Here is a 26,799-nt window from a genome sequence, read left to right on the forward strand (position 1 = left end):
CACTTTTCAAATAAACTGTTACGTCACAAAAATGTCATTTAGAATTTCTTGCCACAAGGCCTGAGCAGCTGCTTTTTTAGTGCTTGAAGAATTCAGTCCGTGCATGCATTGTCCTTAGTGCGGAACAAACTTAGCAGCCCATGATCCAGCAGTGGCAACGACAAAAGTAACCAAAATCTCTTCCACATTTTTTTTTTTTATGCTTCGCCTTCTTGCACTTACGCATTGCAGAGAAGCCACCGCGGCGACTAACTCTCACACGTTTTTTTTCATGCTAAGTTCCTCAGACGCGACCCACCCGTATGTAAGTGCACCATTGTAGTTATCAAATGCTTTGCCTTCTAGCCCTTAGGCACTGCAAAGAAGTAGCAGCTGTGTTTCTCCTCTTCATGTCGCATCCCTGCTGGAAAAGCCCAAACACGTCAGCGCAGTTTTTTCTCCCCTTTGCACCTATGCCTTGCAAAGAAACCACCTACAATGCAGGGGAACTGCAGTGCCTTCCAGCTTTTCATGTCATGTGCCCACACGTTCGGCCCACTAGTATATTTGCACATATGCATTTGGTCGCTAACGTATTATAAATCCAGAATTTGTTGAAATTTTTAACATAGTAGCTGAAAAATCATGTTATCCTGGAAAGTATAAACGGGAAGAAAAATAGTACAACTCAATGGGACACTGTTATTGCCCATGATTTTGAGCGTATGAACTGGGAAATCATGTGAACTAGGAACATATTAACGAGGTTTTACTGCATGTCCGCATCCAGGCTGGTTTGGCTTCTCACACATGTACCGATACTGCCAGTTTTATATTACACAAGAACATCAGGCTCACAACACCTTACACAACTTGCACTCTTTATGCAAGAAAAGCTTCTAGTTTAAACATGGCTTGAAAAAAATTTTAGGTTTCCATTCTGTTGCTTGTTCCTCAAATCAAAACCATTTAAAATTAAATAAAATACTCATTTGCCACAAAGTAGGAGGTAAGAATAATAACTTAAAATATGAGACCTTAACACTAAGATTATTTACTCAAGACCAGTTTTTATTAAGTACAGAGGTTCTGGATACAGAGGTAGCGCTTCATGCCTCCCGAGCACCGCAACACCTTGATGAATATCTCAAATCTTTATTTCTGTTGCTTTTCTACGCTCAAAAGTCATCTGGAAAAACTTAAGCATGAAAGTGCGTGACCTTGCCATTCGTCACTATTAGATGCTTGTGCTAGTGGCGAAACTAATGCCAACAGAAAATTTTTAACACTTTCATCTGTGAAAATTATTTTCCGACTTTTCATCTGCTTTAGCAAAAACTGGTAGTGAGTATAGTCCAAGTGACGTCTTAGGAGCAAACAGATAGCCAGTGATACCAAAGAAATGATAGGCGCACATGGTTCCTGAATGAAAGGGGAACATGAGTATGTGGCATCTGGAGAAGCTCAGTAAGCACAAGAGCCAAGGAGTGTGACACATCAAGTGTTGTTACCCTGGTCTTGTGCCATCCATGGCCAACTTATCCCATCAAATTCCCTAACCTCATTACTCCACATGAGCCTCTGCCTGCCTCAGCTAAAGTTCCTTACTTTTGGTGCCTCTACACCAATTCAAGAGAACACCGGTTTTACATGTCTGCCAAGATAAGGAGCATTCTGTTTGGACAAGAGACTCAGCTCCAAATTTTTGTGGCTTCTGCACTAGCATCATGAATTATGAATTGGCATGCACAACTCTGTCGAAATGCATGCATTCTCTATTGAAACTCCGAAGGTTTGTGGGGCCAGTTAAAGCAACTTTTCAAGGACAAAAAAAGAAAGGCAGAGTGATGGAGATCAACTGTGCTAAAGAAAGTTCTGCTGCAATGTCGACAGCAGTTGGTGAGATGCACAAACAGCTCACAGACAAATGTGATAGGTGTTCAATGCTTTGTTTTGTGCCAAGGGCACCAAACCAACCAGCCCCCAATGCGCAGTAGGTGAGAACAGAGCTGCTTCCTAAAATGGAAAAAGTTTTCAGCGAGCAAAGTTTGCCTTGCCACAATGCATGCCTCATATGTCAGTGTGCTCGACAAAGAACAGTGTCCCCAGGATTTCTTCAGACCCACAAAAGCATGCTTGGCCGGATAAAGCACAACCATGCTCTCATGAGTTTATCCTAAGAGTGGATGGCCTTGTACGTTGCCACTGCCTGCACGGCATACCTGCAACACCATCTGTGCTGACCTCTGCATCATTCAATAGGTTTATGATGTACACCGCCGCTGAACAGAGGCACGATGGAAACAAGGCATGAGCCACCTGTATTGGGTGAGCAGACAGCCGCTCAGCCGTTTGATCTTCGTCACCTGAAGGCAAAAGAAAAGACAGCATATTGTCAGCGAGAGATCAGGCATTCACGCACCACAGTTATACAAAGATATTGAAATAACTTTTCAATAAGACATTATTTAATTCTGTACTTTCATTTCCAATGGTCTCAGTATTAACTTTGCACCGGCATGAGCTATACTACCTCATGAAAATGAACACAACTTTTTTTTTTTTTTCTGCACATACCAAACGCTTGCTAAAACGAGAAGTTTCTGGCAAACAGACACTGACATAATAAATTAGAAAATTTAACTGTCCCAGAGAAGCTAGCTATTAAGAGTTCAGGCCACAGAAAACTTGAAAGTAAGCACAAAAGAAAAGACGATGCCCCACCCCACCAATGGGGACCAAATCCACAACTTTGGCATGTCATACGAGGTGCTACAGCAATGGTGGCCATCTTTTCCTGTAGACTGGCAGCCACTGTGTGTGTGAGTGTGCAACATGGGCATGACAGTATCAACTATCACCCGCTCATAGCACGCACCCAGAGGCAAAAGCAGAACCATTCATCAAAGTATAAGTTGCACATGGAGCTCAGCCATATCATTTTTGTACAGTCTGTAGCGAAACCTTATGGCATGTATGTGCTTCGGAACAAACGAGACACCTGATAGTGATGTGGAGCATACCCGTCCTCTCCTACTTGCAGGCATTTCAGGCAGCTTGCTAGTGTGAAGGCACCTAAGAAATTTTTTTTCCGCACACCATCATCTCGTAAACTTCTATTAGAATATGCACCATAGCCAAATATAGTTTTGGAAACATGCTATAGTAAATAGGTGATGTAAGGTGTGGCCACCTTAATGACACTGTGCTGGTGATATAAAAAATTTCCCCACTGCTGCACTCACTTGCACTGGGTTAGTACACTGTAGAGATCAAACAAGCCAGTAAAAGTTCTTAATTTAGCAATTTGCAGACTAGCCTTAATAGCGTGCATTACATGATGGAGTAATGACATTTTCGCCGCCTGTGTCTTTATGCGTGCCACACTTACTTACACAAAAAAACGCACTCAAATAGTAGACGCACACCTTTCATAAGCCATAAAATATGCAAAAATTTAATTGACCATAGTGCACATTTTTCTCCACATAATGAGCACACCTCACAAATAAGTACTAATTTTTTTCACAAAAAGTGCATTCATTATGCAAGTACAGTACAGGCCCCTTTGCATTAGAGACTTACAGCAATGTTTCGAATGTGGCAATAACAGTAAAAAAGAAACCAGCTGAATGTGCAAAAGAACAAAAATAAAAGACAGTCATGAAGCAAATGCCATAACCAGCGACAAAGACTGCAACAACACCATTATCAACAGTAGCTGAAAAGCTGGCTTCAACAAGAACAAGAATGTCAGTTGAAGAAAATTAAAACGGCAACGTGCCAGAACAAATTACCTTCTTCGTGCTCCTCAACAGCATGGAACAGGGCTGGTTCATATGCTGAGAGTACATTCACAGCAACAGAGGTGATGTGAAAGTTTTCCCTCTCATTGCATTTCTTTTCTTCTTCAGCCTGTAGGGCTCGGTGAATGAGCTCCATCTGCTGCTTGCGGCGTGTCTGAGTCGCTGTGACAAATGACCGCTGCACATAATGGAAAAAGATGTGGAGAATCAAACCCTGGGGCAGCAGACAAAGCATTGCAGCCTAAGCTCAGCTTTCCAGCATTGCATTCATGAAATGGGTATGAAGCAGTCTGCAGAACGCTGAATATGCATAAAAGAAAAGTCTAGGAGCAACATGGTAAGAAACAACTGCAAAAGGTTTACAAAAAACCAGTTGGGCCTCTGCAGTGCAGCATTTTCTACTTAAAAATGCAATACAACCAAGCTCATTCAATGATGTCCCCAGTCACAACAAACATTCGCTCAGCGCAAGCAAAGGCGATGTGACTACCATGATACACACTAGAGCTATAGCACTAAGTGTCAATGAATGTCAGTAGGGTCAGAGAATGAAAGTCCGCATACAAAGAACTCGTTTACAACCAACATGCGGGCACCGCGAGTTCATGTCTACGAAAGCACTACACAACTGCGGCATTTACTGCAGACAAATATGAGCATATTACAATGACTGATGACATTTTGAGTAAGGAACATAAAAAGCATGTGCATTATGTGAATGCAAGGAAAAAAGAATAATGACATTTGATATGAGCAGTTAGGCCAAATCCAAATTAAGTGCACTAGTGCTACGTGGCAATTGTTTTTCATTGTTTATCGATTGTCCACCTGACATCTAGGTCCCATGACCTTGTGAGGTCATCACAATCTGCCACGTGTGTGTGTGTATGCGTACATGCATGTGTACCACGTGTTCCAGGGAAGACTTCAATTATCAAAAATAGGATTTTTGAGGTAAAAATATGGCTTTTGTGGCATAGTATTGCCAGAGTTGGGGAACAACAGGAAACCATTGTATAATCTTAACTAGTGAGCTGGTTAACTAACTTCCAGCAGTTAACTTTTTAGGTTGGTTTGGTTTTATGGGGTTTAACGTCCCAAATTAACTTTTTAACTATTAGAGTTAGGCACCTGGTTGCAATGAGAGATTTGTAGCTAGTTGTGAGTAACACCCGTATCAGTTTTTACAATTTCGAAAGTGCGATCAAATGACTTGCACTAGGCCTTACATCTACCTTAAGTGCGACCAATATGGTGTTTCTGGTCTATCTTAAGTAAGACCAATACACTGTGCCTCGTCCATTAACAGCAAACTTCAAGATGTAATGAATGAATCTCCATATGACAGCTGCCATCTTTGTTATAAGTGAGCTCAGCTGCCAAAACGCTGCTTAGAGCATTCTCTTTCAAGGGCTGAGATTAGCCTTGAAAAGAATGACGGCTCTCGGGCATCTGCAGCAATTAATGCCACATGACAAGCAAACTAACGTCTCAAAACAGAACTTAATCCTGTTTTCAGTACTTTGTACACTCGCCATAATGAAGAATACAAACTTCATTACGCACTGCAGTTTAAATACTACAATTATTGCAGTCTGACATGTGCCCATGCCTTCCATATCTGTGTTTCTTTACCATACTTTACTATCATAGGCTGTGTGAATGTTAAAATAGAAGGTTGTTTACTAACTTATACTGCCAGGACAAAACAACCCATGCAAATATTAAGCCTCTCTCACAGACTGGTCCTGATTGATGGTGACTTCTTCCACTTTGGTCTTCACTTGAGGCATCCACGGAGGATCAGCCACTGGGGCACAGTCGAGGGCAATGCGTGGGCTGGGTAGGGTAAACTCAATGGTGGGCGGAGGGACCTGCACATCCCCACAGAAGAAAGAAAAACAATGAAAGATGTAAGTTGTCCCATTAGCATAGTCTGCTCGTATAGTACGCATCTAGAGAAACAACAAAAATAATTGGTTGACAGGCTTAAATCCTTTATTAAGCCCATATATGTAGTAATAGCCAAGCTGAAAGGCCAAATGTACAAGAAAGTATGTAACCCAGCCATGTTGCATGAAACCAACATGCGACGCAAGAAGAATCCAACATTTAAAAGTTTGAAGTAGGTGAAACCTTTAGTTCATGGAGTTCAATGTCCCAAAGTTACTCATACTATATGGGGCGCCGTAGTGGAAGGCTTTGGTGCACTGTTCACGTGCCTCTAGCATTTCGATGCTATCAAAATGTGACTGCTACAGCCCGGATTGAACCCGCGCCTTTCAGGTCAGCAGCCGAGCGCTGTAAGCACTGAGAAACAGTGGCAGGTTGTAGGTAAAATGTGAGAGCTGAAAAGAATACGTAGAGTGCCAGCAAAAGAAAAAAAATTTTGAATTACCAAACCTCAAGAACAGGCAATGCACAACCATAACAGGCAAAAGACAGAAGGCTAAGATGGACTGGCCATGTAATGGAAACAGACAAGAACTACACCAACAAGAAAGCAATGAAGAGTGAAGGCAGAGAGAATATAAAACAAAGCCAGCTTAACGAAATGTGACAAGCAAAGAACTGAACAACTTGGCGACGGTGATAGGAACAAACGTGCTCAGCGGTCGTTGAAGAACCGAATCACCACCACTTTTGGCCACGGTCAATTTAAAACTGACGAAGAACTTTTAAGATGAGGTGCGGGAAGCACCTACCACAATTCCAAATAACATTGAAGCAGTTGCACGAAGCTGCACTCATTCCAGATAAATCTGGTTGCATCTTGCATCACAACTAAAGCGATAAAGCTACACTAGTGCCTTTAAGCATAAACAGACATGCATTGCAAAGCTTCACGCCAATATAGAAAGTGGCCTCAAAGCCAAGTCTGTGAGTAAAAGCAGAACAAAACACACACCAAAAGCAGACTGACCAACAGAAAATGAAATGAACTACCCTGTTTTCCAAAAACCTGAGGAAAGGCACTTTTTCTTCATGGTAAATTTATGCAAGCTACTTCACAAACGACATTATGAGACAGTGCACTGTGCAGTGGAACTGCTATAAGGCTTCCTGTGCTCCAGGACTTTGGACTTTGGAGATGGTCCTTAGCTTTCATGCCTTGCAACACCATAAGCATCGCGGGAACTGCACTGGACCACGTGATTACTCAAATCACATACAAAGTAGACCATGTATATTGAGCAAGAATGGCACAAGCAGTCAGCACAAATAAAAAAATTAGAAAAAGAGAGCATAGGCAGAAGGGAAATATGCTCACGTGTAACTGACCCTAATGCAGCATTATGCTTCAAAACAAAAGAATGTAAGAAAAACCAATTATCATACCAATGCTTTATACCAGGATTTATCTACGTATATAAGTTGATATGTTGCCTCTATCATCCGAACTTGGAGGGAACTGAAAATTTGTTCAAATTTTTTAGTTCTGTAAGTTAAAATTAAGGGTAGCCTTTTTAATACACTTAACATTGAGGGCAGGCACCAAAGCGTCAGCTCAAATGAAAAACTGCATGTACAAATCTGGCAGTCCGACGTGCAGGAAGGCAGCGAAGAGGGCTTTCAAACAAAACTCTTTATGAGGCCGATTTGCACCCACAAAGAACTGAATCACTCGGCGGCAGCATAGCAGCAAGCGTGCTCAGCGGTCGTCGAACGGAATCCCCACTGTTCTCGGCCATGCTCAATTTAAAGCCGACAACGAACTTTTGAGATACAGCGTGCAAAGTTACTACAACATTCTGAAACAACGCAGAATCGGCTCAGCCTGGATGCGATCAATCGAGATAAATCTGGTCGCGCCTTACACCACAAACAAAGCGATAAAGCGGCATGCCAGCAGCTTTGAAAAATGAACAAACAAACACTACAAAGATTCACGGCAATATGCTAGAAGGTTACCTTGAAGACTAAGTGCGCAGCCTCTTCCATCCTCAACCAGCACTGGTAGCGAAATTTCCAAAGTGCTTGGAACCTGAAAGGGCATAGCAACAGTGCTGTATTTAGATGCTCATGCTGATATTAAACAAAGTTAAAAGGTGAAAATGATTATCTTCCTCATTAGGTACCTTTTCAGAACTTCCAATCTTCACCCACAAGGTTTCACTGCTCTTACACGATCGCGCTTTGGTTACGTATTTGACAGCAAAACGATCTGACACTGTACTACTGCAAAACAGAGGCCTAACAGCAGTTTGTGCCCAAATAATTAATCTGTCCTGCGTGCAACTAACCTAAGTAAAAATTTCAGCACGACACATCGTAACTACGCCTCCCTCATAGCCTAAGTTGCTTTCGGACGTTAAACCCCATAAACCAACATCGTAACTACCAGTGCTGCTGCCGATGAGGGTATAAAAACAACCACCACACTTTTTTTTTTCTATCAAGTTCACAGGTGTGAATATAACAATTTTTTAGAAAGCATATCACACTACTCAGTTTCTACCATTCAAAATCATATTAAAACATTTTTCCACAAGCATTTAACAGTGCAAACGCCTTTCCAAGCCTCTATAGCCTTCCGAACATGTTTTATGTCCCTTTATGATGAAGTCAGAGCCACCTTTCCAAGGTAGACTTATGTACCTCAGAAGAGCGTTGATCTTCTGTGTAGTGTCTTCACTTTTAAGCTCTCGGCTCAAGAGCTCTGATGCATGTTCAGGAGCTTTCACAGCAGCCAGAATAAAGACGACAGCTGTGGCGAGAAGGAAATGCAATGCAAGGAATAAAGCGCACATCTCATGTTTTGAATGATCCCGTGTAACGTGCAATCTGGAGTAGCGTGAGCTCCCTTCCCCCGTTTCAGCTCCTCCCCCTCGACGCAAAAATTCTAATACATGCAAGTTCTAAGACATCTTCTTGTCTTTTTCTTCTTTGCTCAAGCCGAGCTCATAGTTTTCTATGCCTTCAAGCAAATGGTTCCCCATTTATTTTTCCTCATCTTATACTTAGTTTTTACACTCACACCACTGAACCAATATTGTAAGCACAATTTTTTTTTTTAATCAGTGTGCATAAATTTTAGACCTATATGATAGGATGTTTTCTGGTATGAGGGCCCAACGAATTATAAAAAAAGACTAGAACGCTGTCCACAGAAGTTTAAGGCATTAAATTTGTCCCAACAGCCTTAAAAGAACGCTCTAGAGCACAACACACTGCAGCACTTCCAACATTCCGCATACACAGGTGAACGGTCTCAACAACTCCAACTGATAGCATCATCCATTGTTGGCATGACCGGATACTTCAGATAAAAGAGCTTAACTTCCCTCCTGTGCAACTGTGCAATCATTTAGAATCTTGTATTGTGATATACACAATCAATGTGTTCAGAGAACAAATCTAAACACATGTATCCTTTTCATGTAGCTCTAGCCGTGTTTCAAGTATAATAATGTTTTTGGTTGCACTGATAGACCATGTAGACATTTTTCATAGTTGATTATGTATGCTACAGATGAAAATTTTTCTCACTTCACAGACTTTTGCATGTATCTGCTCTGCCACATGGATGATGATTTCAATTTCTTTTGTTGAAATTTAAACTACCCCGCAACGTGATTTATGATGATTTGAACTGTGTCAGCTAACATGTCAAACCGTGGTCTTGGTGTTTACCCTAAATACACACATGAATGAAGAAAACTGGCCACCGAATTAGCTTATCTGGACAACTGTATTTCAACCGAAGAAGTTATGTTCAAGTGATCCAGGTGATCCAGGTCTTGTACAATCTTTTATAGAGTCAGGGACTTGACTACTGCCTCTAGATAGACCCACACTTAGCCAGCTTGCATTACAGACTTACAGTCATCCTTTCCCTGTCTTCATTTTCAACCACAATCTTTTCTCTCTTTACTCTCCAATGCTATGCCAACCTCTATACCCTTCCATTCATGTAGCTGTCTCGCCTCTCAAATGTGTTTAAGCTTTCATGGTGGACGATACGCTGTTTAGCCCATGGATAAGATATGCGACTCAGTTCTCACTTATCAAGCCTGTTTGAATTTACAGACGTTTTCACAGTTACATTAGTCAGTGGTGGTAAAAAGTAACTTGAAATGAAACACAAATATAAAACATAATAAATGCAACACTTCCATTATGTGCAACCATTAGGAAAAAAGAACATTTACAGAAAGACTGCGCAAAACGTACCTGCCACAGCACTCAGTTGTTGGTCGCTTTCAAGAAGAAGCTCCCAGGCTATGGGCATAGCTTCGATGAAGGTTTCTTCAGTGGCCACAACGGTGCCTTTTATAAGCATTGACAAAGGACTGTGAAACAAGCTCATTACCTGAAAAAGAGACGGATAAGACAGCAGTTTTCAGTGGCTACGTTCACTTTCGGTAACACAACTCTTAACGAAGTGAAACAGAGGCATCAACTTTTAATAGGGGTTTTTTCAGAGCAAGGAATGCATTTTCACATCAGGCTGTAAACTGACTGTGTTTAAGCACATTTTTTTTTTTTTCTGGATTGCAAAGTTTAAGAAAAATAAATTTAAAGAGCAATAATAGTGGCCTATGAAAGCAAAAAGTCAAAAATCAATTTAAAAAGGTGAATCATGATTGGGAGAATCACAGGGCATTAAATTTAGCAAGAAAGATGAGGGATTAGGCCTATTCATTTAGCCTTAGCACAAAAAAACATTGAGGCTCAGCTCGAGAACAGTGATCTGTTACACTCACCAGCAAGCCTAGAATGACAAAAAGATGAATCATACAGGAAAAGTATGCCCGATGGATTACTGTACTAAGTCACCTACTGAAGTTACCGTATTTTCCGGTGTACAAGACGCACCCTTGTATAAGACGCACCCGCCATATATGCAGGCTGTCATTGAAAAATTTGGTATATAAGACGCACCCGTGTATAAGACGCACCCCAATTTACCCAGTTAGGCTAGTGAGGCTTAATTAAACATGCTTATGCGACCATCGCAAAATGCACCGTGCGTGTGAGAAGTTCTTAAGCAACGCTGAGTGATCGAAAAAGGCAACACTCACGCCATACCAGCCCACGTCTTAGCACAAAAGAAAAAAAGCGAAAGAACTCTCTTTATGTCCATAACAATTTATTTTTACATAAAACCTTCAATGTCTTCATCTCCGGATGCGCTATCGAAAAGGCAACACGTCTGAAGCATTCTCTTCGCACTTCGTACTTGCAAAGGGTGACTAAAAAAAAAATATCGGCTTCTCTTGGCTTGTCTTGACAATGGCGAGAAGCGCGACTGTCGCCATCTTTTGGCACTTCACATTATTTTTGCTTGGGGCCTCCGAAACAGCCGCGTGTTTAAGATCCCGGAAGTGGTCAACCCCGCCGTTTCATGATAAAGTTCACCTAAAAAAGTTGCGCACGGCGGTCTCCGTATTGAAGTATTAACCATGTTACAACCGCGTTATTGGTAGTAATATTTTTTCGGTGAAAAAAGCTTGAACATGAACCTGAGTAATTTCTGAACTCGCAAAAAAAGACGGAAAATTCGCATATAAGACGCACCCTTGTATAGGACGCACCAGCAAGATTTTTGAAAAAAAACCGCGTCTTATACACCGGAAAATACGGTATTTTGAAAATAAAAAAAGTTACCTGGCATAGAAAGCCTGCATACTTAAAGCACATCAAAATTTGAAATTACCCACGTTAAATAATCCCAAAACAAACTTGTGCACCTTCTGCATTTTCTGAAAAGTTATCAAGATAGTTTCTTTTAAGTTTTTATAACACTGCCTGTTCTGCAGCAGCATTGTCCCAATACAAATGGTCACCACAAAGAGCACACAGGCACCATTTATTGATCAAAATAAAAAGCAACTAAAAGCCATTGCCTACAAAACATATCAACAAAATGCACGGATATTTCTTAAACCTTAACTTAATAAGCTAGAGCACTGAGGGCCTGTTCAAGCTCACAGTGGCAGGACATTTAAAGGTGCAGGACACTTTCCTAAGCTATGCACCCCAGGAAGCCCAGCACCAGGCTGGGCCATGGCTTGTACCCATTTGAGGAAACAAACATTTTTTACTGACCTTAACTTAACTGAGCTACAGTAAGAAAACGAAGGTGTCTGTTCTGCACTTCTTTACATAGGGCGACAACTTATACAGTAGAGTACAAGCATTAAGCATGAAAATGTGCAGCTTGAATGCATCAATGCAGAGCCCTCCATATCCTCCCTAACATAGCTAGGGTATATATAGTATGTGGCCGTCACCTGAGTCTTAAGGTATTTGAGCATGGGGTGCTCCTCCTTGGCTGGGCTGGCGCCCTTGCCCTTGCCAGACTGGGGCAGAGGTGGCTTTGTCTCTTGTGGCAGGCCACCTTCCACGTCGTGCACCAGGCAGGTGGCACTGCTGTGAAGCGACCGTGCCCCATCCAGCGCCTTCTCCAGTTTCTCCAGGTTGTGCGCTAGGCTCGCCTTGCGTTTCAACGGTGAGCTCGGCCCTGTGATGATCTGCAAGCGCAAATTTATGAGAGGCAGCTTCGCAAACCGCACAGAAACAGAAGCCCATAAACAGACAGCAAACTTTGGACTTACAGTGAGATAAGAATTGATTTGTACAAGGATACGAAAAATGCATTTCCAGCAGGTTCAAAACAACTGCACAGGCAAGATGATGATATTGGCTGCAGTGCACCACTTACATATGAGCTGGCTGACCATTCCCAAGTAACTGTGCAAAAAACCAAATATATGCCAAATGATATGCCTCAACCATACCGTATGCCATACATTAGTCATCACAGCAACGAAAATAGCACAAGGTGGCTGCACCCAACAATTTAACTACCATATTATACTCTCTATAAATCACATTTTTTTTTTCTGAATCTTTCATCAAAGCATATTATACAACGGTGCAACTTATACACAATGAAAAATGACACACCACTGGGTGCCACCTTTTGCCATCCAGAGATTATGTTTGAAAAAAAATCTATGCGTTATAGAGGTAAAAGGCGAGTTATGTTTCATCATCATCATCATCAGCCTGACTACGCCCACTGCAGGGCAAAGGCCCCTCTCATGTCTCTCCAATTAACCCTGTCCTTCGCCAGCCGCGGCCACCATATTCCCGCAAATTTCTTAATCTCATCCGCCCAGCTAATTTTCTGTCGCCCCCTGCTACGTTTGCCTTCTCTTGGAATCCACTCCGTTACCCTTAAAGGGATACTGAACCAAACTTTTGGAGCTGCTCTTTTGCATGTAAACAAGAGCTCGACTGCTAAAATTGATAAATATGACAAGCATTTTAGCGAAAAAGGCGGATAACACGCTTTTTTTCGCGATTTATTGCCGTATCGCTGCACCTGGCGGCCGCCTGTGGAAGCTGCGACTAGACGTCATTACACCCGCGCGCCCACCGTTCCCGCAGAAGCACGATTGCCATCGCTACTCGCGGCTTTTCCATGTCTGTCGTCTGCTCACGTCGTACACAGATATGTCAAAATGTTAACCGATGCTCTCTACATACCATAACCGTATGCATGCTTATGTCCGCTAAATGCAGCTACTTATTCCGGACCTTACGCCATTTCTAACATTCTCACTTTTAAAACTGAAGCGCGACGATGTTCAGACTAGTGGCGCCATCTGGTGGTTAGGAGGGGAAGCATTGTTGTCAACAAACCGACACCCTTCTTAGCCTAAAGGGGGCAGAATCGTCGCTCTAAATAAAAAATAAAGCAAATTTATTACTCGTAAGTTTTCTTATGGGTGACAGGAGACGAAGCGAAAGACCGGTGGCCCATTTATGGCCAGTGAGTGTGCTGAAGAAGCCAGTAACAACGACGCAACCAGTCCGAAGCGAGGTTTCATGCATCGAAGGGCGCGCCATATTTGTAGCCGCGGGAGGGTGCCATGACGTCACGCTCTTCAGCTCGCGCTGGCCGGGAGGGCTTGGTGCACGCTCATGAAACATCGAAAATAAAACCATCCGCTGAAAAATATGCGCAGTGACGACTAGATTCGGTGTACTCACATTCTGAGAATCTATATTCAGCATTTTTGTTCAATTTTCAGATTTTGCTTCAGTATCCCTTTAAGGACCATCGGTTATCTTGCCTTATGTTTAAATGTGATCTATGGGTAAGATCACATAATCCCACCCCAACTGGACTGATGCAGTGGCGGTGCAAAGCACACACTGCCGCCGCTGCATCCAGCTCAGCCAGTCCAGCCATATTCTTGAAAGTTTTGATTCCAGCGTCACATCCATTTGGCTCCATGAGCACCATGTGTTGTTCTTGCTCTACATGACGCCACCTGCGAGGCAAAGGAGCTACAATACAAAATTAAAGTTGCGTGCCGTTGAATATGCACTGGAGAATGGGAACCAGGCAGCAGGGAGACAATCAATGTGAGTGAAAAATTTATCCAAGACGGCGCTAAGCCTCAAGAGCACTGGTCGATGAAGCCAACCAAGAAAGGCAGACTGCGGGAAGGCATGCTGGCTATAGACCAGAATTTTGAGCCTCTCCCGGGCGCGGCCATTTTGCACCGACTGGCGCGCCGCGGTGCGGGCGTTTCTTTGGGGACTGCGGGGCTGCGACAGTTCCGCGGCCGCGCCTGCATATAGCCGCGCTTCGGGCACTAAAAAAACATTGTCGAGCATACTTCCGCTGCGTGGCTGTGTTGCAGGAAGTATTTACGTTATAAAAGCGATAACATTGACGCATTTTAATGACATTTAGTTTGACATTCAAGTTAATTGTGCCGGCGCTTAGAACGCGCTCGTGCTTATATCGAATTCCGTCTTAGTGCTCCACCGCAAAGAAACTTTTTGTTCAATATCAAGCATTAGGTGTGCGGCTAGCATGCAGTTCCAATTCCCATGCACTCTTATTCCTTCCTGCCGGCCGGCCATAAAGCCCCCCCTCCACAAACAGGGCTTTCTTGTCGCCGCGCCAGTTTATCAACAAATTACCACTGTGAGCTCAACTGAGCCGCAGCGCCAACAGAAAACAAATTTTGTCATGGTTTATGCAACCTGGTGCATAAAAACGTACTTTCGTTTAATTTATCAAAGCTTGAATAGATATGAGCAGCTAATCCAGCTTTCACTAATTCTGACGTCCGAAGTCGCGTTATTTTATTCAGGAGCTCTCGCCGCGTGTGAGAGCGTTGCGTAGCCGTTTGGCTAAGTGTGGAAAATGTAATGAAATTGCGCATAGTATTTTCCTGTGAATAAGGTAGATACCGCACCACTGCGGTGGCTCAGTGGTTACGGCTCTCGGCTCTGGCCCAAAAGATGCGGGTTCGATCCCGGCCGGGGCGGCCGAATTTCGATGGAGGCGAAATTCTAGAGGCCCGTGTACTGTGCGATGTCAGTGCACGTTAAAGAACCCCAGGTGGTCGAAATTTCCGGAGCCCTTCACTACGGCGTCCCTCATAGCCTGAGTCGCTTTGGGACGTAAAACATTAATGAACCAAACCAAACTAGTGTAGGTATACCAACAGCAGAAAGATATTATAGATATACCTTTACCCCCCAGATCCCTCTGACATGCGTGCGGAAAAAGCAGCTGAAATCGGTAGCGGTCGTGCTTACAATCCTGTGCATGAAATGTGTTTAATGGAAACAAGAGCAAGCTCAGCGCAAGGATGCCGAACACGTACTGGTGATCGAAAACACGCGCTCCGTCGGGACAACCTTCAGTCTGCAGCTCGCCTATCCAGTTACTACTCCACTGAGTCAAATCAATAGATCTACAATCTGATGCATAAAAGTATCATAGAAGATATCGCACGTAAAAGGCGACAACAAACGACATGACAGCGCAGAAATCTGCTTAGAAGTGCCGGTTTCCAGTCCGTACACTACCTGGTCGACTATCCTCGAATGTCACGTTAACGAGTAACTGCGCACAAGATAACGGCAGTACTGTCTGGAAGAGGGAAAATGTGAGTAGTGACGCACAGCACACACCCTCATACGTTAGCTGATGGAGCACAACAACGACCGAAGCGAACACGTAAACATGCGTTCTACGCGCGGCGCCGGCGCGACCCGCAGTCCCTCGGGCCGCGCGCGCCGACAGATGGCGACTGGTGTCGAGAGTAGGAGCGCGCCCGCAGCCTGCGTGCGAGGGTAAAAAAATCTGGTCTACAGCTCATGCACTGTCTGCACACAGCAGCTGCCACTTCCGTGTATTTTCATCACACTCTTTACCGAAGGAATCCTGAGTGCATTTTTGCAGTGCTTACCCAATTAACGGTGCATCTTATAAACCGATATGACTTATGAGCTATTTTTCTTGGGGAAAAAAAAAGTAGTTTGCAGGGGTGTGCGACTTATGTACTGGAAAATATGGCAATGCAGTTGACAGAAACCAAGTGGCACTAATCTACTTGGTAAGTGAAAGGTAGAATTTAAAAATATTTGATTAAGAAGCTAGAAAGGTCAATCTCTGTTGTGCAAAGACAGTTCTCACCTTTTTGAATTTTTTGTCTTTTTTTCCACCTTCTTTATCTTCTTGCTGCTTGCCCATATCTTGGATAAGTCCAAAGTCATCTCCATAAACCTGCACAGCAGATGTGAAGAGAAAAAAATGACGAACAATTTAGAGTGGTTCGGCCAAATGCGCGTTAAGCAAGCTAGCACTCCAGTTTTCAGTTCAGTTTTGGTGTTCGGACCTGTAGGCATGGGTGAAAGTTGATGAAGAGGACGACACCCAACGCACAATGCAAGAGACTGGCGGTTAAACACACGAAATGTTCAGCTGCGGCGATGGTGTAGTGGTCTAATGCAGTGGTCGATGAGGCTGGTCTGTTCGTGCCGCCCCTCGTTTGAAACGTACCCGCGGCCATAAATTGTTTTACTATAATTAATTTTATTTCAGTTCAAGCAGGTTTCAGACAAACATCAGCGAAATCGATGAGAGGGGGACTTAGTGCTAATGCACTAAAAAAACCACGATGTAAAATTAAAAATGCTGCACCCTGACAAATCACTTCCTATGGAAGCTAGTATAACGGGTGTTTCAACAAACTTTCAAAAATTGCCAAAAATAGGGTGGCCAAAGTAAGAGAAAAATCTGATCAGGAACAAACTATAAGTAGCAGCAAACCTCAGTGATTCTTAAAGTCGTTCTAATTAGCTAACCAATTAACTAACTTCACTAATGGCTTTTTAGTTCGCACAATCTGGTGGCCAATGCCATTGGTGACAAAGAAAAAGTCATTCTGAAAAGCTCTGCAGCACAAAAAAATGCAGTGTTTTTTCAAAAAAAAAACAAAACTGAAGGCATGAGGTGCACGGGAGATTTTGTGCAAACACAAAATCCACTGGTAATGCATTGCAATGCTTAAAGTGCCAGCTTGAACTGTCTGTGCTCTTGTACCACAGCATGCCCCTTTGTTGCTTCGTCGCTTAGTGCAAGAAAATGGACAGTCATCATCGACTACGTGGTGACCATTTTTGAAAGCAACACCAAATCTAATTTCTACCAGAAACCAAAGTTCTCCGAGAACCTCATGACTACAACACACTATGCAATATTGATATTGCCAACATCTGTAACACAAGCATCTTGCATGCTGTTTTCTCCATACCTCCTGAATAGTGTGAGCATCGGTTACCTTTCGAACACTCTTTGCAAGCCGATTGCAGGCCCTCATCTGCCTCCTGTAGCAGGTGTGGTGGCAAAACTGCTGGTGTGTGCAGGTGAAGTGCAAGGTGCCGCAGAGTTGGACGATGACCTAAAAACAGCAGTGTCACTGGCAAAAAAATTCACTACGCTGCAGTGCATAACAAAAGCCAGCAGCCAGAAAAATAAAAAAAACTTGCATACCCAGGATTAAAGCTGCCAATGCACCAAAGCCCACTTGCAACAGACTTATAACGGTATAGAAGAGCCATAATAAAAAAAAAAAGTTCCAAGCAAATATTGATGGTATAATCGATAGCCATTATAACAGATCCTTTAATAGATCCTCTCCACTGTTCCGTGATCTAAATATTATGTAATTTTGTGCTGCCAGAGATTATAACTATTCTGTGTGGTGATACAAATTCTTAATCATAGCATTCCAGTACCCTGTTCTGATTTTATACATCCAGCCCGTCAAACAAGGAATCATTTCAAGTGCTGCTTTAACCTTCCAATTATTCATAACAACCATGACAAAAGACTCATCGTTTATGCTGCTACCATAATTTGGAACAAGCTTCCAGTAGACTTAAAAACAGGACACAATTCTATCGCTGAACTTAAAAAGTTCTACCAATGTGACCAGTATGAGACACCACTATAAATAAATATTGTTCTCAGTGCCCTTCACTTTAACCCTTTTTTTCAGGGGATAGCGGTTTCTTCACTGCCCATAGGTATCCAAGACAGTTGGAACCTTTGCCAAAAAGCATTGCGGGGCATGTTTAAAGTAATTGAAACAGGGCCGAACAAAGAGAACATTTTTCCACGGGTTTGCGCATTAATAAATGGCACAAGCCCAAAACCCGTAACCTTCATGTAGCTACTCCGTTGAACCATTTCCCTCCCCACTTTTCAAGTGCAAACAGGTCGCACCTTGAGCCAGGGCATGCGGGTGGCGATGACGGTGGCGTCGTCTGCGTCCAGCAGGTCCACGGGGCTCTCTGGTGCCGGCTCGTCGCTGAGCACGCCAGGCGACTCCTCCCCACTCACGTCTGCCCGCTCGCTCGTGTCACTGCGGTCCGAGACCGCGCTCACCTTGCGCCGGGACTTGATGCTCTCCGTTCTGCGCAGCCCTACACACGTCGCCACCTACTGTCAGAAAATGTGCACAGGTACCAGCCAACACAGCCTGGAAAAGCGGCATGGCCTATGCATGGCACAACAGTTGCAAAGGAGTAAGTAGTGGCGAAAATCTTTCCCAGCCCAAATGGTTTATGGAACAATTTCCAGATGGTTCCGGATAAAACCAACTGGGTTCCAGTTGGTTCCAATTGGAACCAACTGGAAATTGTTCCATAAACCAGTTGAGCTGCGAAAGATTTTCGCAGCAGAAGTGATGAAAAATACATAAGCAGGCACACTTATTGTAAACATTCAACCATTGCTTTCCGTTTCTGAAGTAGCAACTTTAAAATCCTGTGTAGCTCAACTTCAGTGATAGGCAGAATGATAATTTTGCCCTTGCTGCGTTCTTTGATGTCAAGAAAGAGCAATGGCATGCATTTTGGCAAGATCCTTGCAGGAAAATTTCTTAAAAGCTTTTGACACAAACTTCCATTACATATTGCATAATAGCACCAGGCCTTGTTTTACATTAAATTAAATGGCACATTTTGAATCAGCACCCAGTTCCCTCCCTCCTCCCTCCCCCTACCCCTCCCCCCCTAAATAAAAAGAAACGTTCTTTAAAAATTTCATGATTGTGATTTCTTAATAAACATTTTTTTTCTCTAAGACCCTCTTCCCTCCATTAAGTCTTCCTTCACACTTCCAAAACATTTCTTATCTTTGAGTAGACTCGGCTTATATATTGAGAATTTGTAACAACTATTTTCTTCACTAATAAACGATGTAATTCTTAGGCCTCATTTATGTTTCCATAGTCCACTGGACGGAGCATTACACAAGCACTCATAAAGGATGCACTGCGCGAGGTCAATAATAGCAAGAAATTGCACAGAATTTCTCAATGGCGTGTCACTCAGCCCGCACACAGCTTCCCTCGTTTTGTGCTCACTACTTTTACTAGAGCCCGCTCACCTCCCTCCTCTTCGTCTTCTGCGAATGTGGAGGACCGTGCCCGGGACTTGCGGTCGCCAGGCTTCTTCAGTTTGAGGCTGCAGCGCTTGAAGCTGGAGTTGTGGCCAGCCGTCGAACCTCCCGTCCTGCGCAGCAGGTGGGGCCTTCCTTGGGCAATGCGGCGGCCTGCAACGACAGAGCCAGGTCAACAAAAAAACAAAGCAGGTAATAAACATCATGAGCAAAGCTGTCACACTGTGCTTGCAAATGAATTCAACTCCTGCAGTGCTCCGTGTTTGCGGATGGTGCTTGCTTAGAGCTTCTAGGCATGAAATGCCTAGAGGCGGCATTTTATCTATTGTTAGGAAATGTTACTGTTATCTAATCACAATTTTGGTAGACAACGTAATAAATAATGATGACAATGTTAATGTCAGATAACAAGTGAATGTTAGATAAAGTAGGTAACAATGATAATGTCAGACATTGTTGAATAATGTGAACTAATGGTGCTACTGTTATCAAAAAAGTTAACATCTTCTTCTCAAACCAAAGCAAACTGGATGGGGGGGGTGGGATGCATTCAGAGGAACTGGCTTTCTCTCGAGTCTTTCAGTGAGTTATCTCTCCATGCCTATCTATAGAGGTCATTGCCAAGGAAACTTGCTGTTCTTGCTCCGTGCAGCACGTGCCTTTGTTCGCGGCATAACCTGTGGCCGTGTCACACAGTCTGGTATCGTGATGTAGAAAGACCATGTGACGAGAGGTGGTGCGGGCATGACAAAAGCGCTTTCATGCGCATGACTCTAGTTCAGATAGTGTAATGTTATCGCTTGCAAAGCGTAATGTGGGCAGCGGTGAAGTTTGCAATTTTTAAAGGTGGTTTTTAGCAGAAAGAGTATTTTTTTGAAGTTCACAAAATTTTCTGACAGTTCAATTAATCAGACCATCTTCTGGGTCGTGCCCAGTCTGAAAAATCGGTCGGCGACTTTATTTGCAATTTTTTTTATGGTGACAGCTGTATTAGGATGTTTGCTAAAATTTACTGCAGAGCATTTGTGATCATTATTGTGGTCTGCAACCTAAGAGCGCCATTAACACGATCACTGACTGAATAATGAACCTGATCCCTGCGGTCTGTCCAGTGAGAATGCTGACCGATAAAATGTGCACACTAGGAATTATGCCCCTCCAGAAAACAGGAGGCAAGATGCAATGCAGCTGCCGCAACCAGTTCTTCTTTGCCCTCAGAGAAGAAAAGAGCACAGGAGGTTTCTTATTCCCATTTTTCTTTTCTCAGTCAATCACCATAGGCACCTTTCTTTATCTACAACTAGACCCAGTCACTTTAAACACAATGAAAATAACGACGTTATTAACTTTATGGTGTGACATCAGCTCGAGCTACAACATATCATATCTAATGGCAATGTCCAATCTTCCAAGAAGGAAAAGTTTTGAAGCCTTATGAACGTAGGTATTTGATCCCATGACGACAATTGAAAAATAAAAGCCAATCATAACAAGTCACTGCAAGCAATGAGAAATGTAGGTACAGTAGAACCCTGCTATAGTAAACTCAGATATAGTAAAAAAATCGGGTATAGTAAAGTGGAGCTGCGCTCCCAGTTTGTCTCCCATAGAAAACTGTACCTTTTTTTTTTTTTTTTTGGTTGTAGTAAAGATCTTTTTTTCACAGAAATGCCTATAGTAAAGAGCGTCTGGCCGTGGCGACGTACCTCCCGCGGAATGACAAGAAACGCGGCACGCGTGAGGCCGACATTCTAAAACAAATGGATACCAAAGATGATAAAACGGTGCTCTTTAAGATAGCTCCACCATTAAGCTCGGAAGTTGTGAGGAGAAGCCAACTTTTGGAAGGCCTTGGGGCCGTGAGGTGAAGTGTGCGGCGTGCACGGAGTAGTAGTGGTAGGTAACTTTATTTTCCGACACATACAGGATTTTGTTCAGCCCATCCGCCTAGACGGCAGCCTGGAGTCCTTGGACCCGCGCACGGAATAAAAACAGTAAAGCTGGCTATGCTATGAACACAGAAAGAAGGCAACATGGGTCAGGAAAGGCAGTAAAACTGTAGTGAAGTATAGGGAAGGGAAGAAAAGGGAGAACATTCCCAGCTCAGCAGCTCCAAGTACAGGGGCCAAGAATGAGCGGTACCACCGCCCTCGCTGTGTCACGCGTTTCTTAACTATTGCCTTTAAACACAGGAAAGGACGCTGTATTCATGAAAAAATTTGGTTTTCACATGAAATCAAACTCTCGTTATATTTGTAGGCTGCATTGTGTTTGTGCAAATGGGGTACTTCTACAAGACGAAAACAAAACTGAAAACGTGATAACATGAAATGTGATAACTGAAAATAAATAATTACCACATAAAGGAACAATAAGAGCAGAATGGAAGGTGTTTGTGGGTGTTTGTTATGTAAGCCAACACTGGATTTAGTAAGTAGCCAGTTACCTGAGAGCATCCTTGGAGCCGTGCCATCACTAGCCACTGATATAGTAAAGACCCTGATGTAGTAAAGACCCTGATATAGTAAAGAATTTTACTGGTCTGGGTGACTTTGCAGCGGTTCTACTTTTACTTCATGTGAAAGTACATACTTCTGATCACACAAAGAAGCCACTTCTACAATTACTAATTTTTTACATCTCAGGTATTCATTTAGATTAGTGCATCAAAATAAGAACTTGAAAATACAGTTGTAGTCACCATATATCTAGTCCATTTTGGTGTGCAAGAAAACATTTCCACTTCATTTACTGCAGCAGTTTAAAGGAAGTGTGAATATGAATGGCCTGCTGCTCTCGCTTTGCTATAAATGTCTGAGACATCTTGTGCAGATTGGAGGTCCACACTGTACAGAAAACATTATCCCCCGCAAGGCCCAACTGTGCACAGAGATCAATGCTTTATGGTCTTCTTTTTTATTATTATTAACCCGTATGATGCAACAAAACAAAAATTTTAGAAATCCCAAGTAAATATCACTGCAACGCTCAATGAAGCGCCTAAAGATAAAGTGCAGGAGAACATGAACTGATAAAGAAATATCTCTGCCGAAAAATTTATTTTCAAGCACCTACCTCTCTTCTCATCAGGAAGAATGAGCTCTTCCTGAACGTTCACTGTGTTATTGCTGCTGTTCTCGGACTCCCCTTCAGCATCTGCCTCATGCAGCACAAAACTAATTCTTCTTTCTCCTACCACAACTGGAAAAGGAAAAGACAAAAGTCCATTCATAAAAGAGGGACTCGCAAGCTTCCACAACTCAGTATCAAGAATAGGAAATAAAAAAAAAAAATATGAGCACACAGTGACATCCTGAACGCAGCATAGACAACTAGCAGTCGTATGGAACCCAATCACTATGGCACCAAGGTCTGCAATAAGTGGATGACCCCCAGTAAAAACAACATAACCATACCCAAAACTAGTAATTATCTTGGGGGGGGGGGGGGTAAAAAAAATGGACACAGTTGTGCATGTTGCTTTCAGGAAAAGAAATTCAACATCAGTGGTGTTTGACATGCATGGTCTGTTTCACAAAGCGAGATAAATTACAAATAGCAAAATCACGGTTGCTGGTTGCGTACTTCAATAGGATCCATTTTCTGAAACCCAGACAGCGCAGTAATTTCCCACTCTGCAATCACTCCTCGATTCGTGCAAATCTCTACAACACCAATGCAGCTGTTGGCCAATATTGCAGTGACGAAGTCTGTTGTGACTATGTTTGTTGTCTGCCAACAACAAACAACTGCACTAACTGCAAAACTGCACAAACAATGTGACGAGTGAAAACAAGGCACCCAGATATTCATTTTGTGACCAATTTATAATTGGTGTACTTGAGTTTTTATAACCATGCCTGACTTCTTCACAAGAGGCAAGAATTCATCAAAAGTGTAGCTGTCATAAATGGACAAGTGGACTTAAAGGGACTATGAAATAAATTTATTGAGATTACGTAAAGATAGGCAATCCATCACTCGTCACCTCAGCGCAAGAATTTTTGAGCTAGCATCAATAACAACGAAGTTATAGACGATTAAAAATCACTCTCCTCCTCTCCCCCCTCAACTGGTACGCGCGGGGCACCATAAAAAAATAAAGAAAACAGCTCCGGGACTGGGCTCCGCCCATGAATACGTCATTCCCTGACGTTCGGTTTACGACTTCCGGTTGTCGCACTCCCGAGGAGCAGCGTGCGTCGGCAGCGTCTCTCCGGTCTCTGCGCTTTCTTGGCTCCCGAACTCGCGACAGAAAGAAGCGGCAGAGGTAAATTGAAACCATACGCGCGAAGGCAATTCCTAGCTGGCTCGTGCTTCACTGTACCCGAGGGGGTCGCGCGGCGGCTCGAGCAGACGATTTTCACCGCTACCGGAAGTGTGCCCGTGACGTCGTAGCTGCCGCGGCTCGAGCGAATGACAGCGTGTGGTGGCCTGCCGACGTCATGGGACTAGTGACGTCTGTTTTCCCGATTTTGGTTCCAAAATGGCTCCCTACGAAGACACCAAATGGCCCGCAAATTTAAAAAACACGCTTTTTAAAAATTCATAATAAATTGCCGGCTCAGTTCCGAAAACTCACACTTGGTGTCAATGCTTCTGAGCATCACTTCTAACATTTACAAGCGGCTTTTAATTCTTTGCATGGTCCCTTTAAATACGCACAGTGAAGTGAAACAGGCAACCAACAATTCCAGCATAAACCTAAGAAATCATTAAGTTTTCACAAGAGGTGAATTTTTTACCATTGTACAACGGCTTGCACATTCTTAAGACAAATGCTGCATTCTGCATTAGATTTTAAGATAAAAATGGCAGAGTTTGGAACAGGCATATGCCTGCAAAATAACCTCCGAAGCACTGAGGTAGCACCTGTAGAAGACCTGCATATTACACAAAACAGATATACATTTGCTTTACTTGTGTTACTGATGTTCAGCTTTATTTTTCACTCCATTTGACCTCATCTGGTATTTAAAAGAACAACAGACAATTTTATAAAACTACACATCTTAAAGGGGGCACATGAGAAAAAAATATTTCAGAAATATTCACAGTATTAAGCTTGGAGGCATCCCAACACCCACACAATATGATAAACCATAGTAATTATGACAGCAAAAGCTTCACATTAAAACACAGACACTACCAAAGTGATTAGTTTATGGTTAATGGGGGTTTAATGTCCCAAAGCGACTCAGGCTATGGGGTATCCGTAGTGAAGGGCTCCGGAAATTTCGACCGCCTGGGGTTCTTTAACGTGCAATGATATTGCGCAGCACATGGGCCTCTCGAATTTCGCTTCCATCAAACTCCGACCCCTGCGGCCGTGATCGAACTCGCATCTTTCGGGCCAGCAGCCGAGCGCCATAACCACTGAGCCACCGCGGCGGCCCTACCAAAGTGAATGCAGGAAGAGTGATTCAGAATGTGCAAATAATGGCACTGTGATATTGAAGGCACAGCAAACCTGAAGACAGTGAAAAGAAGTTTATATGCTGTGACTGGGTGCTACCAAAATAAGAAAGAAAGTCTGGTAGTCACTGATTGCTGCTCAGCCTCTTATATAATGGAACATCATCCACAGATGGTTCAAGAGAGTGCTACGAGCTTCACAGCCTGCAAACAATATAAATTTGTGATAACGTCTCCACTGGAATCCAAGCACGAAACCAAGCTCATTACGCATACTGCTTTATCTTCTGCTGAGCTGATGCTGTTATTACTTGGTATAAGATCAGGCAGCAATGCTTTTCTGACTGGTTCCTAGCAAAGGAGTGGTGGGTCTGCACCTGGGTGGGTCTGCTCAGCCAGTGAGACCAGGCTGTGGGCCGAAGTCTGGCTGACTCCCAGAGTGCTCAGGGCCATGCTCCAACGACGATTAGCGTTGACACTACGAGGCTCAAAGGTCAGCCGGTCGCGAGCCGACGTGCGGGCAGACTTCTGCGGTAGCAGCTGGTATGTCTCCCGCAGGAAGGCTGTGATCTCCAGAAGCAGCTGGCAGGCTGCCATCTTTAGTGCAAATGGGCAAATGTTGCCCGAAGGGTTGATGCTTGCTGCAGACCACAACAAAATCATGGGCTGACACACATACTCACACATGTCAGCAAGGAGCACTATTCAAAAAGGCAGGCAAAGTATAAAAACAGGAGCTAACAGCACCAGTTTTCCGTTTTAAAGGCACGTGACACCAAGCAAATGTAGTTCCACAACCCTCTCCTTTCGAAAGCGTACTGAGTTAAGCAAAGCTTCACTCCAAACACGCACAACCGAGGTCTCCTCCACTACAATAAGTGCCTGCAGCTCACCTTCATCTAAGAAATCCTCTTCTTCGTCTTCCATTCTGCACTGTCGACGCCTTTGCTCATCGGCTGCGATGGCAGCAACCTCCAGGGGGTCGTGGGTCTCACTCTGCAGCATCTCTTCAAGTCTGGCCCCGATCGCCTACAGGATACAGGAGGCAATAAGTTCAAGCTTTAAATGCAAATGTGGTACTCACAGCCTTGCTGAAATGCTTGTCCAGCTAAGTCACAATAGCCAAGAAAATGAAGGTGTGCCTACCTCGGCCCAGTGGAAGAAGAGTTTCCCAGCTGCCCGCTGAAGGATGTGCGTGCGGTGCAAGCCTGAGGGTGTGCCTCGATTGGCCAACGGACCCGACGGTCGAAATACAGGCAGGTTCAGCTTCATCCAGGTGGGCCACTGGCCTTTGTTGCACCGGTGCACAAAGTGGGCGCACTCCAAGAACAAGGCCGCACGGGACACCACCGGAGCTTTCTGTGTGTTTACAACACAACAGCAAACAATGATGTGTCACTTTTCAATTCTTCATTCAAGGTTATGTCAGCAAGCTTGAAATGCAGAAAAACACCAAAAGCATACATGTCCATAACCGTGCTGCAAAGTGGGACCATCTACTCCATCCCAATTCTATTCTGTGCAATCAATAACAGCTACAATTAAATTCCTTTTAGTTTCTTACAGTAGAGATTACACGCCAGTTCCTATTCCTGGAGTTGCAATGGGATCCCAGTGCATTCCCTCAATTGCAGCACACTGACACATGCTGCAAAAAGTCTTTTTTTTTTTAAGAATATTCCAGAGTTCTTAATATTTTCACATTAAATATTTGTTTGTAAACAACAATCAAAACCTGCTCCCCTTCCTCACCCCTCCAACAGCACAGGTATGCAATGCATGCAACAATTTACCTGGTGGAATGCTTTATTTTTTTTTATTCTAGCAAGTGGCACTAAGCCACTTTAGGTGCAGACCAGGCAGTTTGCA

The 26,799-nt window shown here is 43.5% G+C and overlaps 1 protein-coding gene across 5 annotated transcripts in view; it reads right to left on the minus strand.

The window, feature by feature from the left end:
• Nucleotides 1-26,799, minus strand: part of unc80 (unc80, NALCN channel complex subunit) — a 139,197-nt gene that overhangs the window by 64,961 nt on the left and 47,437 nt on the right. For all 5 annotated transcript variants that reach the window (XR_016283020.1, XM_089544604.1, XM_089544603.1 and 2 more), the window contains 15 exons: nucleotides 26,077-26,289; nucleotides 25,824-25,959; nucleotides 25,308-25,571; nucleotides 22,591-22,716; nucleotides 19,504-19,668; nucleotides 18,337-18,536; nucleotides 17,390-17,509; nucleotides 16,243-16,332; nucleotides 12,023-12,262; nucleotides 9,960-10,098; nucleotides 8,385-8,493; nucleotides 7,698-7,770; nucleotides 5,525-5,659; nucleotides 3,777-3,963; nucleotides 2,202-2,345 (listed from right to left, as the gene is read on the minus strand). Coding sequence is in view for 4 of the 5 variants with exons in the window: in XM_089544604.1 (XP_089400730.1) it covers nucleotides 2,202-2,345; nucleotides 3,777-3,963; nucleotides 5,525-5,659; nucleotides 7,698-7,770; nucleotides 8,385-8,493; nucleotides 9,960-10,098; nucleotides 12,023-12,262; nucleotides 16,243-16,332; nucleotides 17,390-17,509; nucleotides 18,337-18,536; nucleotides 19,504-19,668; nucleotides 22,591-22,716; nucleotides 25,308-25,571; nucleotides 25,824-25,959; nucleotides 26,077-26,289 (2,341 nt within the window). In the remaining variant the exon portion in view is untranslated. The remainder of the gene's footprint in view (nucleotides 1-2,201; nucleotides 2,346-3,776; nucleotides 3,964-5,524; nucleotides 5,660-7,697; nucleotides 7,771-8,384; nucleotides 8,494-9,959; nucleotides 10,099-12,022; nucleotides 12,263-16,242; nucleotides 16,333-17,389; nucleotides 17,510-18,336; nucleotides 18,537-19,503; nucleotides 19,669-22,590; nucleotides 22,717-25,307; nucleotides 25,572-25,823; nucleotides 25,960-26,076; nucleotides 26,290-26,799) is intronic.

Source organism: Amblyomma mixtum, chromosome 5 (assembly GCF_055824585.1).
Source record: "Amblyomma mixtum isolate Tamu chromosome 5, ASM5582458v1, whole genome shotgun sequence".
NCBI lineage: Eukaryota > Metazoa > Arthropoda > Arachnida > Ixodida > Ixodidae > Amblyomma > Amblyomma mixtum.